At 44.2% G+C, this 16,242-nt stretch overlaps 1 protein-coding gene across 2 annotated transcripts in view; it reads right to left on the minus strand.

Annotated features, from left to right (window-relative positions):
* mtor (mechanistic target of rapamycin kinase) overlaps positions 1-16,242 on the minus strand; it is a 129,164-nt gene that overhangs the window by 30,079 nt on the left and 82,843 nt on the right. For both annotated transcript variants that reach the window (XM_046343612.1, XM_046343611.1), the window contains exons 32-34: positions 15,033-15,148; positions 4,054-4,131; positions 3,456-3,563 (exon numbers count right to left, since the gene is read on the minus strand). In XM_046343612.1, coding sequence (XP_046199568.1) covers positions 3,456-3,563; positions 4,054-4,131; positions 15,033-15,148 — 302 coding nt within the window. The remainder of the gene's footprint in view (positions 1-3,455; positions 3,564-4,053; positions 4,132-15,032; positions 15,149-16,242) is intronic.

A 16,242-nucleotide genomic window follows, 5' to 3' on the forward strand; every position in this document is an offset into this window, starting at 1 on the left:
AATCAAAAGTAAAAATCAGTATATGGTGTGGTCACCAGCTGCATTAAGTACTGCAGTGCAACTCCTCCTCGTGGACTGCACCAGATTTGCTAGTTCTTGCCTTCCACCAAGGCACCTGCAAGTTCCCGGACATTTCTGGGGGGGAATGGCCCTAGCCCTCACCCTCCGATCCAACCGGTCCCAGACGTGCTCAATGGGATTGAGATTCGGGCTCTACGCTGGCCATGGCAGAACACTGACATTCCTGTCTTACAGGAAATCACGCACAGAACGAGCAGTATGGCTGGTGGCATTGTCATGCTGGAGGATCATGTCAGGATGAGCCTGCAGGAAGGGTACCACATAATAATAAATAATAATAATAAATGCCATTTAGCAGACGCTTTTATCCAAAGCGACTTACAGTCATGTGTGCATACATTCTACGTATGGATGGTCCCGGGGATCGAACCCACTACCCTGGCGTTACAAGCGCCATGCTCTACCAACTGAGCTACAGAAGGACCACATGAGGGAGGAGGATGACTTCCCTGTAACGCACAGCATTGAGATTGCCTGCAATGACAACAAGCTCAGTCCGATGATGCTGTGACCCACCGCCCCAGACCATGACATACCCTGCACCTCCGAAACGATCGCGGTCCAGAGTACAGCCCTCGGTGTAACGCTCATTCCTTTGACGATAAATGCGAATCCGACAATCACCCTTGGTGAGACAAAACTGCGACTCGTCAGTGAAGAGCACATTTTGCCAGTCCTGTCTGGTCCAGCGACATTGTTGTCGGTGATGTCTGGTGAGGACCTGCATTACAACAGGCCTACATGCCCTCAATCCAGCCTCACTCAGCCTATTGCGGACAGTCTGAGCACTGATGGAGGGATTGTGCGTTCCTGGTGTTACTCGGGCAGTTGTTGTTGCCATCCTGTACCTGTCCTGCAGGTGTGATGTTCGGATGTACCGATCCTGTGCAGATGTTGTTACACCTGGTCTGCCACGGCGAGGACGATCAGCTGTCTATCCTGTCTCCCTGTCTTAGGCGTCTCACAGTACGGTCATTGCAATTTATTGCCCTGGCCACATCTGCAGTCCTCATGCCTCCTTGCAACATGCCTAAGGCACGTTCACGCAGATGAGCAGGGAACCCTGGGCATCTTTCTTTTGGTGTTTTTCAGAGTCGGTAGAAAGGGCTCTTTAGTGTCTTAGGTTTTCATAACTGTGACCTTAATTGCCTACCGTCTGTAAGCTGTTAGTGTCTCAACGACCGTTCCACAGGTGCATGTTAAATAATTGTTCATTGAACAAGCATGGGAAACAGTGTTTAAACCCTCTTCAACGAAGATTTGTGAAGTTATTTGCATTTTTATGAATTATCTTTGAAAGACAGGGTCCTGAAAAAGGGCCGTTTCTTATTTTTGCTGAGTTTATACAAAAGTATGTGGACACCCCTTCAAATGAGTGGATTTGGCTATTTCAGCCACACCCATTGCTGACTGGTGTAGAAAATTTTAAACACAGCCATGCAATCTCCATAGACAAACATTGGCAGTAGAATAGCCTCACTGAAAAGTTCAGTGACATTCAATGTGGCACCATCATAGGATGCCATCTTTCCAACAAGTCAGTCCGTCAAATTTCTGCCCTGCTACAGCTGCCCTGGTCAACTGTAAGTGCTGTTATTGTGATTCGGAAACGTCTAGTAGGAGCAACAACAGCTCAGCCGCAAAGTGGTAGACCACACAAGCTCACAGAATGGGACCGGAAAGGGCTGAAGCGTGTAGCGTTAAAAATCATCTGTCCTCGGGTAGCAACACTCACTACTGAGTTCCAAACGGCCTCTGGAAGCAACGTCAGCACAATAACTGTTCATTAGGTGCTTCATGAAATGGGTTTCCATGGCCGAGCAGCCGCACACAAGCCTAAGATCACCATGCGCAATGCCAGCCGAGGCTATAGTGGTGTAAAGCTCGCCGACATTGGACTCTAGAGCAGTGGAAACGCATTCTCTGGAGTGATGAAACACACTTCACCATCTGGCAGTTTGATTGACGAATCTGGGTTTGGCGAATGTCAGGAGAATGCTACCTGCCCCAATGCATAGTGCCGACTGTAAAGTTTGGTGGAGGAAAAATAATGGTCTGTGGATGATTTTCATGGTTCAGGCTCCATAGTTCCAGTGAAGGCAAATCTTAAACCTACAGCATACAAAGACATTCTAGACGATTCTGTGCTTCCAACTTCGTGACAACAGTTTGGGGAAGGACCTTTCCTGTTTCAGCATGACAATGCCCCCGTGCAAAAAGCGTTGTCCATACAGAATTGGTTTGTCGAGATCGATGTAGAAGAACTTGACTGGCCTGAACAGAGCCGTGGTCTCAACCCCATCGAACACTTTTGGGATGAATTGGAACGCAGACTGCGAGCCAGGTCTAATCGCCCGACATCAGTGCCTGACCTCACTAATGCTCTTTTGGCTGAATGGAATCAAGTCCCTGCAGCAATGTTCCAACATCTAGTGGAAAGCCTTCCCAGAAGAGTGGAGGCCGTTATAGCAGCAATGGAGGGACCAACTCTATATTAATGCCCATGATTTCTGAACGAGATGTTTTATTTATCTAACTGCATCGTTGCGAAAGAGCTTTCAAGTAAGCATTTCACTGTAAAGCCTACACCATTTGTAGTGGGCTCATGCGATGCGAAAACGTTCCTCAAAGTCTAGCCTATAGGAATGTTGGGCCAGCAAGATCAAATCCCTGAGCCGACAAGGTAAAAATCTGTCTTTCTGCCCTTCAGCAAGGCAGTTAACCCCCAACAACAACTGCTCTGTGGACGTCGATGATGTGGATGTCGATTAAGGCAGCCTCTGCACCTCTCTGATTCAAAAGGGTTGGGTTAAATGCATTCAGTTGTGCGACTGACTAGGTATATCCCCTTTCATTTGACTTCATATACCAGTGTCCTAGTTTGTCCAGATGTTTGCAGAGGGCAGGTAATATCAAGTGAACAGGAAACGCATGTCAAACTCCTCAAGACATATGGAACATTATTCAGACTGAAGTGGTCTCCTATGCACTGTCATCTCTCAAGTTTATGTTAAAGGTGTGTGTATCATCCATTCCAATCACCTATATCCTTTTCCACATGCTCCCTTAACCACCCTCTCTTGTGTGTGTGTGTGTGTGTGTGTGTGTGTGTGTGTGTGTGTGTGTGTGTGTGTGTGTGTGTGTGTGTGTGTGTGTGTGTGTGTGTGTGTGTGTGTGTGTGTGTGTGTGTGTGTGTGTGTGTGTGTGTGTGTGTGTGTGTGTGTGTGTGTGTGTGTATGAATGGATACATGCATATATTTCTTTGTCTTTGAATGTGTGTCCCGTGTGTGCGTGTGTCCCTGCGTGCGCCCATGTGTATATTTGTTTGTTTGTGTATATGAGTGTGTGTGTCAGCGCCCCCCTCAAGTGTGTACCTGTAGCCTTTCCCACCAGGTGTCTCGGATAATGTCCCTCCTCTCTGGGACCAGCTTGTACTGGATGACCTCTTCCAGCTCCGACAGCATCTGACACGACACCATGGCCTGCACAACAACAGCAACACTCAATCACTGTACAGCACTCTGGTAGCACTTCCTTTCAAGGCACTACATAAGGACAACATTACTCATTCATAAGCTGCTCATATTTAATGGAGAACCACAGGGTTGGTGTGACGTGATACAGGAACATGAATGCTGTCATAATGGCAGTTTCAGTAAGTATTACTTAATGGATTTGAGTGTATATGTAGTACTTTTCCCACCAGGTGCTCAAAGTGTATTTACAGTAAATACATTGTTTCCAGTAAATGCATAATTGTAGGGCTACCTGACTAAACAAACGTTTACTTTAGTCTTTTATCTGTATGTGGTGGAATATTACAAATATTACCAAGATTTATTACCGGCAGTTAAAATGGACGCAAATTGATCATAAAGTTATATGGGCAAATGTTCCTGTGAAACATAATACTGATAATAATAATTTGGTCGGTGCTTATATTTGTCCTCATTAGTAGAGTGATGTTCTTACCCCATATGCTCTGCTGTAACTCTCTCCAGCCATGGCTGTCAGCTCCGCATCCAATAGATCTCTAGCCTTGTCGATACACTGGAATAACACACACGTTTGTACACACGCACACAAACACACACAAAAATGACTTTTTGGTTACCAACTGGGAAATGGAAAGCTTCATACAGAAAGCAAAGTAAAGTCACAGACAGTATTAAACTTAAAGCAAATAAAAGTGAAGGATCAATCGGTGAGGTTGATAGGTGAACATATGTCATCCACATGTCTGCTTCTCAGTCTCTCTCTCTTTCCCTCTCCATCACCCCCACCCTACAGTAAGAATAAGGAGTCAAATGGGACCATTTCCTTAGTAAAGACAAGGGACTCGAACTCAGAACATCTTGTGAGGGTTAGGGTTAACCATCCCCAAATGGCACCCTATTCCCTTCATGGTGCACTACTTGTGAGCAGAGCCTCATGTACAGCATATAGAAAATAGGATGCAATTTGAGCTTCAGACGTAGAATAGACTCTAGTTCCCCAAATCACTCCAACCCATACTTGTGTCAACTCTGGGCACTTCTACCCAGACAAAACCAATGGGGTTGGACTTAACCCAATTCATACAACAACCAGCCTCTTAGGGGTGGGCGGTATACCGTGTTTTACTATATACATTGGCATTTATGCACGGACTGGTTTGGGTTTTTACTTGACCTTCTATAATGGTATTTGAATGTTTTGGTTTGTTAAATGTGATACGCCGTGTGTAATGTCCATTTCTACTCCGCTACTTGAGTCATCCCTTTCCGAGCCGCTTTCCACACAGACCTAGTCCCACCTCGTCACACAAGGAGCACATTTGTTGTTGCTTGACCACTAGACACTTTCGTTCAGTCTGCATGCTCAATGCAGCACATGCAAAAATGTTGATGACAAAGATGTTGTTTCCACTTTGATCATAATAGAAATCCACAAGTGTTCTATAATTACAATATTAGTTTGTGTTTCTTACAGCTGCATACAGCTTGTTTGTATTTTCTTAAGTTAAACTGAATGGTGTTAGCCTCTAATACTAATTGCTAGTTAGCTGGCTAGCTAAGCTAGCTAATAAAAGTACTGAGTCAGAGCAAACATAGCTAGCTTATACAGCGTGATACCAGTATGGTGAGGCTTAAATCAGCATGATGTTTGTGCAACAGTGACCGTCTTCTAAATCAAAGAGGAATAGGAGAAGCATGAATATGTTAGCTATATGAATAAAGATTTAATGTAGCCAAAGATTATAGGGTCCCCTGGGGAAACGCTGACCACCACTTTGATTCCTACCCCGTCAAAATAACTCGTCCATGGCATTTTCATTCGTTGTCATGTCAAACGCTATTCAAAGCGCCCATTATTATTTATATTCTAACTGTGGAATTATAATAAACATTCTATTTCCATGATTCCAAAAGTTCACCCAAGTGTTTTAATCAACATTTGGTTAAAAAATAAGTATATTTGCTAACATCTTGGCAGTGTGGAAATGATCTAAAATGAGTGCAGAAAATGCAGAAATTAATGGAAGTGCAGGAAATTATTTTAGGTTGAAGTTAAATTGAACAGTATAAAACAATCCGAATGGAGAAAGACCCATTGAAATAATGTGTAAAATATGTGTTGACACCCTATGTTCACGCACTACTCATAAAGCAAATTTAGAACTTTCATTAATCAAAATCATACACCAGTGAGTCATGGAATAGCACACCAGTGAGTCATGGAATAGTACACCAGTGAGTCATGGAATAGCACACCAGTGAGTCATGGAATAGTACACCAGTGAGTCATGGAATAGCACACCAGTGAGTCATGGAATAGCACACCAGTGAGTCATGGAATAGTACACCAGTGAGTCATGGAATAGCACACCAGTGAGTCATGGAATAGCACACCAGTGAGTCCTGGATTAGCACACCAGTGAGTCCTGGAATAGCACACCAGTGAGTCATGGAATAGTACACCAGTGAGTCATGGAATAGCACACCAGTGAGTCATGGAATAGTACACCAGTGAGTCATGGAATAGTACACCAGTGAGTCATGGAATAGTACACCAGTGAGTCATGGAATAGTACACCAGTGAGTCATGGAATAGCCCACCAGTGAGTCATGGAATAGCCCACCAGTGAGTCATGGAATAGTACACCAGTGAGTCATGGAATAGTACACCAGTGAGTCATGGAATAGCACACCAGTGAGTCATGGAATAGCACACCAGTGAGTCATGGAATAGTACACCAGTGAGTCATGGAATAGCCCACCAGTGAGTCATGGAATAGTACACCAGTGAGTCATGGAATAGCACACCAGTGAGTCATGGAATAGTACACCAGTGAGTCATGGAATAGTACACCAGTGAGTCATGGAATAGCACACCAGTGAGTCATGGAATAGCACACCAGTGAGTCATGGAATAGCACACCAGTGAGTCATGGAATAGCACACCAGTGAGTCATGGTCAAATAGCACACCAGTGAGTCATGGAATAGCACACCAGTGAGTCATGGAATAGTACACCAGTGAGTCATGGAATAGTACACCAGTGAGTCACACAGTGAGTCATGGAATAGTACACCAGTGAGTCATGGAATAGCACACCAGTGAGTCATGGAATAGCACACCAGTGAGTCATGGAATAGCACACCAGTGAGTCATGGAATAGTACACCAGTGAGTCATGGAATAGCACACCAGTGAGTCATGGAATAGTACATGGAATAGCACACCAGTGAGTCATGGAATAGTACACCAGTGAGTCATGGAATAGCACACCAGTGAGTCATGGAATAGTACACCAGTGAGTCATGGAATAGCACACCAGTGAGTCATGGAATAGTACACCAGTGAGTCATGGAATAGTGAGTCACACCAGTGAGTCATGGAATAGTACACCAGTGAGTCATGGAATAGTACACCAGTGAGTCATGGAATAGCACACCAGTGAGTCATGGAATAGAACCAGTGAGTCACACCAGTGAGTCATGGAATAGAGTCATGGAATAGCACCAGTGAGTCATGGAATAGCACACCAGTGAGTCATGGAATAGCACACCAGTGAGTCACGGAATAGTACACCAGTGAGTCATGGAATAGCACACCAGTGAGTCATGGAATAGCACACCAGTGAGTCATGGAATAGTACACCAGTGAGTCATGGAATAGCACACCAGTGAGTCATGGAATAGCACACCAGTGAGTCATGGAATAGCACACCAGTGAGTCATGGAATAGCACACCAGTGAGTCATGGAATAGTACAGACACATTAAGTTACTTTGATTACGCCAGCCACCCGGCTTGTCAACACAGACACATTGAGTTACTTTGATTACGCCAGCCACCCGGCTTGTCAACACAAAATAAAGCAATTATGGGCAGTCAAATGAACTGCTGAGGACTTGCACTCTAACAGCTATGTAATAGTCGTTGCCAAATCTCATTACTCTTCCACAAAGCATCCCTGCTACGTTTTGACTTGGTATTAAGTGGACATACAAAACATTCAGTGAGAGAGGGAGAGAGAGTAAGAGAAATAGAGAGAGCTGTATCAAACGAGTGACAAAGAAAACAAAGAGATCTTTTTGGAAGGCTGTATTCTATATACAGTCATTACCCAGGGCTAGAGACAGATGAGGGAGGACAAGAGGCTTTTCCAACACAGCTGTTGCAGCATGCCTAGAAGCAATTATGATTGAGGGGGGGGGGGGGGGGGGGGTTATTGCGTGCCAAAATGCCTGACAGGCATGCACAACATAGAGGTGGATGGATGGGATGGGCCCCTGAGATCAGGCCACAATGAGACTGGTTATTTAGCGACTTGAGTCAGCAATTAGTAATTTTACCTTAGCCAGTGGTATTCAACGTCCTTTTTAGATATATACAGTACCAGTCAAAAGTTTGGACACACCTACTCATTCAAGGGTTTTTCTTTATTTTGACTATTTTCTCCATTGTAGAATAACAGTGGAGACATCAAAACTATGAAATAAAATATGGAATCATGTAGTAACCAAAAGTGTTAAACATAACTAAATATATTTTACATTTTATATTTTACACTTCAAAGTAGCCACCCTTGATGACAGCTTTGCACACTCTTGGCATTAATAAGCAAAGAGAAACGACAGTCCATTATTACTTTAAGACATGAAGGTCAGTCAATACAGAACATTTCAAGAACTTTGAAAGTTTCGTCAAGCGCAGTCGCAAAAATCATCAAGCTCTATGATGAAACTGGCTCTCATGAGGACTGCAACAGGAAAGGAAGACCCAGAGTTACCTCTGCTGCAGAGGATACGTTCATTAGAGTTACCAGCCTCAGAAATTGCAGCCCAAATAAATGCAGTAACAGACACATTTCAACATCAACTGTTCTGAGGAGACTGCGTGAATCAGTCCTTCATGGTCGAATTGCTGCAAAGAAACCACTCAATGAGGCGCCAGGGTAGCCTAGTGGTTAAAGTGTTGGACTAGTAACCGAAAGGTTGCAAGTTCAAATCCCTGAGCTGACAAGGTACGAATCTGTCGTTCTGCCCCTGAACAGGCAGTAAACCCACTGTTCCTAGGCCGTTATTGAAAATAAGAATTTGTTCTTAACTGACTTGCCTAGTTAAATAAAGGTAAAATAAAAATAAATTTTAAAAAGACACCAATAAGAAGAAGAGAGTTGCTTGGGCCAAGAAACACAAGCAATGGACATTAGACTGGTGGAAAACTGTCCTTTGGTCTGATGAGTCCAAATTTGCGATTTTTTTTGTGAGACGCAGAGAAGGTGAACGGATGATCTCCACGTGTGGTTCCCAATGTGCTTTGCTGGTGACACTGTCAGTGATTTATTTAGAATTCAAGGCACACTTAACCAGCATGGCTACCACAGCATTCTGCAGCGATATGCCATCCCATTGGTTTGTGCTTAGTGGGACTATCATTTGTTTTTCAACAGGACAATGACCCTCCAGGCTGTAAGGGCTACTTGGCCAAGGAGAGTGACGGTGCATCCGATAACCTGGCCTCAACAATCACCCGACCTCAACTCAACTGAGATGGTTTGAGATGAGTTGGACCGCAGAGTGAAGGGAAAGCAGCCAACAAGTGCTCAGCATACGTGGGAACTCCTTCAAGACTGTTGGAAAAGCATTCCAGGTGAAGCTGGTTGAGAGAATACCAAGAGTGTGTAAAGCTGTCATCAAGGCATAGGGTGGCTACTTTGTTTTGAGAATGACACAAATATTAATTTCCACAAAGTCTGCTGCCTCAGTTTGTATGATGGCAATTTGCATATACTTAAGAATTTTATGAAGAGTGATAAGATGAATTGGAATTAATTGTAAAGTCCTTCTTTGCCATGCAAATGAACTGAATCCCCCAAAACATTTCCACTGTATTTCAGCCCTGCCACAAAAGGACCAGCTGACATAATGTCAGTGATTCTCTCGTTAACACAGGTGTGAGTGTTGACGAGGACAAGGCTGGAGATCACTCTGTCATGCTGTTTGAGTTTGAATAACAGACTGGAAGCTTCAAAAGGAGGGTGGTGCTTGGAATTATTGTTCTTCCTCTGTCAACCATGGTTACCTGCCAGGAAACACGTGCCATCATCATTGCTTTGCACAAAAAGGGCTTCACAGGCAAGGATATTGCTGCCAGTAATATTGCACCTAAATCAACCATTTAATGGATCATCAAGAACTTCAAGGAGAGCGGTTCAATTGTTGTGAAGAAGGATTCAGGGCGCCCAAGAAAGTCCAGCAAGCGCCAGGCAGTCTCCTAAAGTTGATTCAGCTGCGGGATCGGGGCACCACCAGTACAGAGCTTGCTCAGGAATGGCAGCAGGCAGGTGTGAGTGCATCTGCACATACATTGAGGTGAAGACTTTTGGAGGATGGCCTGGTGTCAAGAAGGGCAGCAAAGAAGCCACTTCTCTCCAGGAAAAACAGGGACAGACTGATATTCTGCAAAAGGTACAGGGGTTGGACTGCTGAGGACTGGGGTAAATTCATTTTCTCCGATGAATCCCCTTTCCGATTGTTTGGGGCATCTGAAAAAAGGTTGTCCGGAGAAGAAGAGGTGAGCGCTACCATCAGTCCTGTGTCATGCCAACAGTAAAGCATCCTGAGAACATTCATGTGTGTTGTTTCTCAGCCAAGGGAGTGGGCTCACTCACAATTTTGCCTAAGAACACAGCCATGAATAAAGAATGGTACCAACACATCCTCCAAGAGCAACTTCTCCCAACCATCCAGGAACAGTTTGGTGACGAACAATGCCTTTTCCAGCATGACGGAGCACTTTGCCATAAGGCAAAAGTGATAACTTAGTGGCTCGGGGAACAAAACATCAATATTTTGGGTCCATGGCCAGGAAACTCCTCAGACCTTAATCCCATTGAGGACTTGTGGTCAATCCTCAAGAGGCAGGTGGACAAACAAAAACCCACAAATTCTGACATACTCCAAGCATTAATTATGCAAGAATGGGCTGCCATCAGTCAGGATGTGGACCAGAAGTTAACTGACCGCATGCCAGGGCGGATTGCAGAGGTCTTGAAAAAGAAGGGTCAACAGTGCAAATGTTGACTCTTTGCATCAACTTCACGTAATTGTCAATAAAAGCCTTTGACACTTATGAAATGCTTGTAATTATACTTCAGTATTCCATAGTACCAGCTGACAAAAATATCTAAAGACACTGAAGCAGCAAGCAATTCTCAAAACTTTTGGAAACTGTATATAAAAATGAGGAACAAAAATTATTGCATGGGATAATATACAAATGTGTTTGTGAAATATAATTTGAGAAAAAAAATGTTTTACATTTGTTTATTAGTTTCTTTTCATTTTGAGAAGAGATCAACATTTAATTAATTGGTTATTTGTTGACCTAAAAACCTATATTGACCAATTTGAAGGTTTGGTCATTAGATTTGGGGTGGGGTTGCAAGAAATGATTGCCAAAAAAATGGGAAAAGATCCCCGCTGGGTCCCCGCTGAAAAAGTTTGAATACCGCTGCCTTAGATGTACTGTCATTTTAACGGTAGTGTTGCTATAGCATTGTATTCTTTATTCTGGAAAAACAGGTAGGGCCCGTGCCATGACAAATCAACAGGACCTGTTTTATCGATCATACGAAAGCCAGAAGACGAGGACAAGGAAAACCATTGTTTTAAGAGGAGTGCACCAGGCAGTTTCCAAATCATGTTACTTTCGGCGATATGGTCTGTGGTACACTCTACATGACCAAAAGTATGTGGACACCTGCTTGACGAACATCTCATTCCAAAATCCTGGGCATTAATATGGAGATGGTTCCCCCTTGGCTGCTATAAAAGCCTCCACTCTTCACGGAGGGCTTTCCAATAGATGTTGGAACATTGCTGCGGGGACTTGCTTCCATTCAGCCACAAGAGAATTAGTGAGGTTAGGCGATTAGGCCTGGCTTCGCAGTCGGCCTTCTAATTCATGCAAAAGGTGTTCGATGTGGTTGAGGTCAGGGCTCTGTGCAGGCCAGTCAAGTTCTTCCACACTGATCTCGACAAATAATTTCTGTATGGACCTCGCTTTGTGCACGGGGGCTTTGTCATGCCGAATCAGGAAAGGGTCTTCCTCAAACTGTTGCCACAATGTTGGAAGCACAGAAATGTCTAGAATGTCATTGAATGTAAACCACTCTGAAAGGACACCAATAATAAGAAGAGACTTGTTTGGGCCAAGAAACACGAGCAATGGACATTACACCGGTGGAAATCTGTCCTTTGGTCTGATGAGTCCAAATTTGAGATTTTTGGTTCCAACCGCAGAATCTTTGTGACACGCAGAGTAGGTGAACGGATGATCTCCACTTGACGTTGCTTCCAGAGGCAGTTAGGAACTCGGTAGTGAGTGTTGCAACCGAGGACAGGCAGTTTTTACTCGCTATGCGCTTCAGCACTCGGCAGATCCGTTCTGTGAGCTTGTGTGGCCTACCACTTCACGGCTGAGCCGCTAGACGTTTCCACTTCACAGTAACAGCCCTTACAGTTGAGCCTGCAGCTCTAGCAACCTATGACGGTGCCACGTTGAAAGTCACTAAACTCTTCAATAAGGCCATTCTGGTGCCAATGTTTATCTCTGGAGATTGCATGGCTGTGCGCTCAATTTTATTCACTTGTCAGCAACGGGTGTGGCTGAAATAGCCGAATCCACTAATATGAATGGTGTCCACATACCTTTGTATATATCATGGTTATATTGGCGCTGTAAATGGTTGTTGTTAGGGAAAGCAATATTGTTGTCTAACGGGAACACTGTAGGAACAGACAAATAATTTCCGCTGATTTACAACATTGACGTATGACTTCTCAGGCAGATGCATGCTCTCAACCTCCCAGTACACATCACTACTACCCCAAGGAAAGTCGCAAAGTACAACCGTCTGTAATCGAAAGACTTAAGAGCAAGGATTACTAAGCATATCCGGAAGACAACTGAGCTCATGTTGACATTTAGGCTTTAACCCTTTCCCCATCTGGTTTTCATTCAGCCTCATTCAATGAGAACAGGCTCATTGTCAGATAATCACCCTTTTCCCTTTTCAGTGGCAGGCAACCTATTGGTCACACCTGGAGTTAATCAGAATTAGATGGGAGACAAAGGATCGGGGGGCACGCAGGGGTGAGTGTCTCTGGGTAAAAGAGTGACTGGCAGGATGGGTCTACAGAGGTAGGAGGAACACAGGTGTGCACCGAAGTCAGCGGTCGATCCAGACCATCCACTGTCATCGAGCCTGGATGGATCGACCCCCAGAGACCATGAGCTCATTGCAGACTCCATAGCTCATCCCACAAGGAAGCTCATCTTATGGGACAGACTTTGTTGATACCTTACTTCTTTATTTTGCTGCACGGTTTAAGTTACGATGATTTACGATTGGGAGTTACCTAATGATTCCACACCAAGGAAGTGCCACATGTTAAAATAAAAAGCTGTTGGATGTTTTATTCCTTCAATTTAAGGAAGAATTGAACAAATGGAATTCTTGTTGGAGCATTTGTGTGGTCATTGTTACATCTATAGTGAACAAAAATCTAAACGCAACATGTAAAGTGTTGGTCCCATGTTTCATGCAATTAAATAAAAGATGCCGGAAACTTTCCATAGTCACGAAAAAACGTATTTCTCTCAAATTTGTTTACATCCCTGTTCATTTCTCATTTGCCAAGATAATTAAACAGGTGCACCTCTAAAGCCACTCTAAAATGTGAAGTTTTGAAACACAACACGATGCCACAGATGTCTCAAGTTTTGAGGGATGTGCAATTGGCATGCTGAGTGCTGGAATGTCCACCAGAGCTGTTGCCAGAGAATTGAATGTTAATTTCTCTACCATAAGCTGCATCCAATGTCGTTTTAGAGTATTTGGCAGTACGTCCAACCGGCCTCACAACCGCAGACCACGTGTATGGCGTCGTGTGGGCAGCCCCAAGTCGCAAGAATCTGTACACAATTCCTGGAAGCTGAAAATGTCCCAGTTCTTCCATGGCCTACATACTCACCATTTACATTACATTTTACATTTAAGTCATTTAGCAGACGCTTTTATCCAGAGCGACTTACAAATTGGTGCATTCACCTTATGACATCCAGTAGAACAGTCACTTTACAATAGTGCATCTAAATCTTAAAGGGGGGGGTGAGAAGGATTACTTATCCTATCCTAGGTATTCCTTAAAGAGGTGGGGTTTCAGGTGTCTCCGGAAGGTGGTGATTGACTCCGCTGTCCTGGCGTCGTGAGGGAGTTTGTTCCACCATTGGGGGCCAGAGCAGCGAACAGTTTTGACTGGGCTGAGCGGGAACTGTACTTCCTCAGTGGTAGGGAGGCGAGCAGGCCAGAGGTGGATGAACGCAGTGCCCTTGTTTGGGTGTAGGGCCTGATCAGAGCCTGGAGGTACTGAGGTGCCGTTCCCCTCACAGCTCCGTAGGCAAGCACCATGGTCTTGTAGCGGATGCGAGCTTCAACTGGAAGCCAGTGGAGAGAGCGGAGGAGCGGGGTGACGTGAGAGAACTTGGGAAGGTTGAACACCAGACGGGCTGCGGCGTTCTGGATGAGTTGTAGGGGTTTAATGGCACAGGCAGGGAGCCCAGCCAACAGCGAGTTGCAGTAATCCAGACGGGAGATGACAAGTGCCTGGATTAGGACCTGCGCCGCTTCCTGTGTGAGGCAGGGTCGTACTCTGCGGATGTTGTAGAGCATGAACCTACAGGAACGGGCCACCGCCTTGATGTTAGTTGAGAACGACAGGGTGTTGTCCAGGATCACGCCAAGGTTCAACAGACATGCTCACCATTGAGCATGTTTGGGATGTTCTGGATTGACGAGTACAACAACATTTTCCAGTTCCTGCCATATCCAGCAACCTTGCACAGCCACTGAAGAGGAGTGGGACAACATTCCACAGGCCACAATCAACAACCTGATCAACTCTATGCGAAGGAGATGTGTCGCACTGCATGAGGCAAATGGTGGTCACACCGGATACTGACTGGTTTTCTGATCCATGTCCCTAACCATTTTTTTTTATCTGTATCTGTGACCAACAGATTCATATCTGTATTCCCAGCCATGTGAAATCCATAGATAAGGACCTAATGAATTTACTTTAATTGACTGACTTCCTTATATGAACTGTTACTCAGTAAAATCTTTGAAATTAATGCATTTATATTTTTGTTCAGTATATTTTGTACATTAATGGGAAAGGCTGTACATTTTTTTTAACCTTTTCACACCTTGCTATGAAATCTGCAAAATTGCCTGGCCAGCATCATTTAGGAAAATGTAAACCTAAAGCAATGTTGCCTCTATTGACTTCAATGTAAACATATTGGCGTTTGATCACTTTCATGTTACTTTGCCAAGCATTTTAATAACTTTCTTTGCACCCTGTCTAGGGGAAACAATGGATGCTGATGTCTCTCACCTGCTGAGCCAATGAGAAGAGGTCCTGATGCAGAGCGAGCACGGCCCTGTAGAAGGCTCCATCGTGTGTGTCCCTGGGGATCATACATGTATACTCCTCCATGCTGTCCCAGTGGCCTGCACACACACACACACACACACACACACACACACACACACACACACACACACACACACACACACACACACACACACACACACACACACACACACACACACACACACACACACACACACACACACGTGGATTTCGACTCGTCGTTACCACATGTGATGTACAAATTGACTCGCATAGACGATGAAGGAGCATCATGCTCTCTCCCTCCGTGTAAAGACATTTGACTGCAACCACAGCGTACACACACACACTGTGTGGTTGTACCCCCACCACATGAAAGCCCAATGTGGTGTAATATAAAAATGTCCGTTTCCTCAAAACATGAATAAAAGTCTGAACTCAGTGAGTGCTAAGGGTTCAATTATAGCGACTTATTTATAAGTCCTAATATCAGCCAGATGAAGTAATGAATCAAGAAAAACCATAAATCATAATTTTTATTATGTAAGGCTGTAATATGTAACTTTTTGGGTGACCCCGACCAAATTCACAGACATTTGAGTTACAGATATGTAATTCTAATTGAAAGTAAGTCTAAGAAGCGGCAGATCTGTTCTATGTGCACTATTTCTATGCTTCCCGTACTTAAGTTTAATTTTTGCGTCTTTTACTTTTGGGTTTTGTACACCACAGCTGAAAACACTATTTATTTGTTATGGAAAAGATATTTCACAGCGGTATATATGGTAAAATGATTCTCTACATTTATGGGGTGCATGGGGGACAGTGGCTGAGTACTGTGTTGGGATACGGATCAGGTTCTAATGTAATGAAGCCATATGCTTCCTGGGCTCCATAAACAGTATGCGTAGTCTTGATCAGAAAATAGACTGGTGTAAGCTGAGTTATTTTTCTCCACCATAGAACATTATGATATGGTTACTTATGTGTGGATGCATTCCCATCTGGATGGTCGAGCTGTCACTGTTATCATTACGGCTTGGCTTCAGTTCCAGCCAGTCAAAGAAAATGGAAGCCCGCTTCCTGTATAGCGCTCCCAGAAGAGCTCTGTGGCAGAGGTTTGGCAAACAACATTGCATTCTGAAATGTGTCCACTGTTCTTATGTACCAATTGCTTTTTGAATGTATAGGC

This window comes from Oncorhynchus gorbuscha, linkage group LG03 (assembly GCF_021184085.1).
Source record: "Oncorhynchus gorbuscha isolate QuinsamMale2020 ecotype Even-year linkage group LG03, OgorEven_v1.0, whole genome shotgun sequence".
In the NCBI taxonomy this organism is placed as follows: domain Eukaryota; kingdom Metazoa; phylum Chordata; class Actinopteri; order Salmoniformes; family Salmonidae; genus Oncorhynchus; species Oncorhynchus gorbuscha.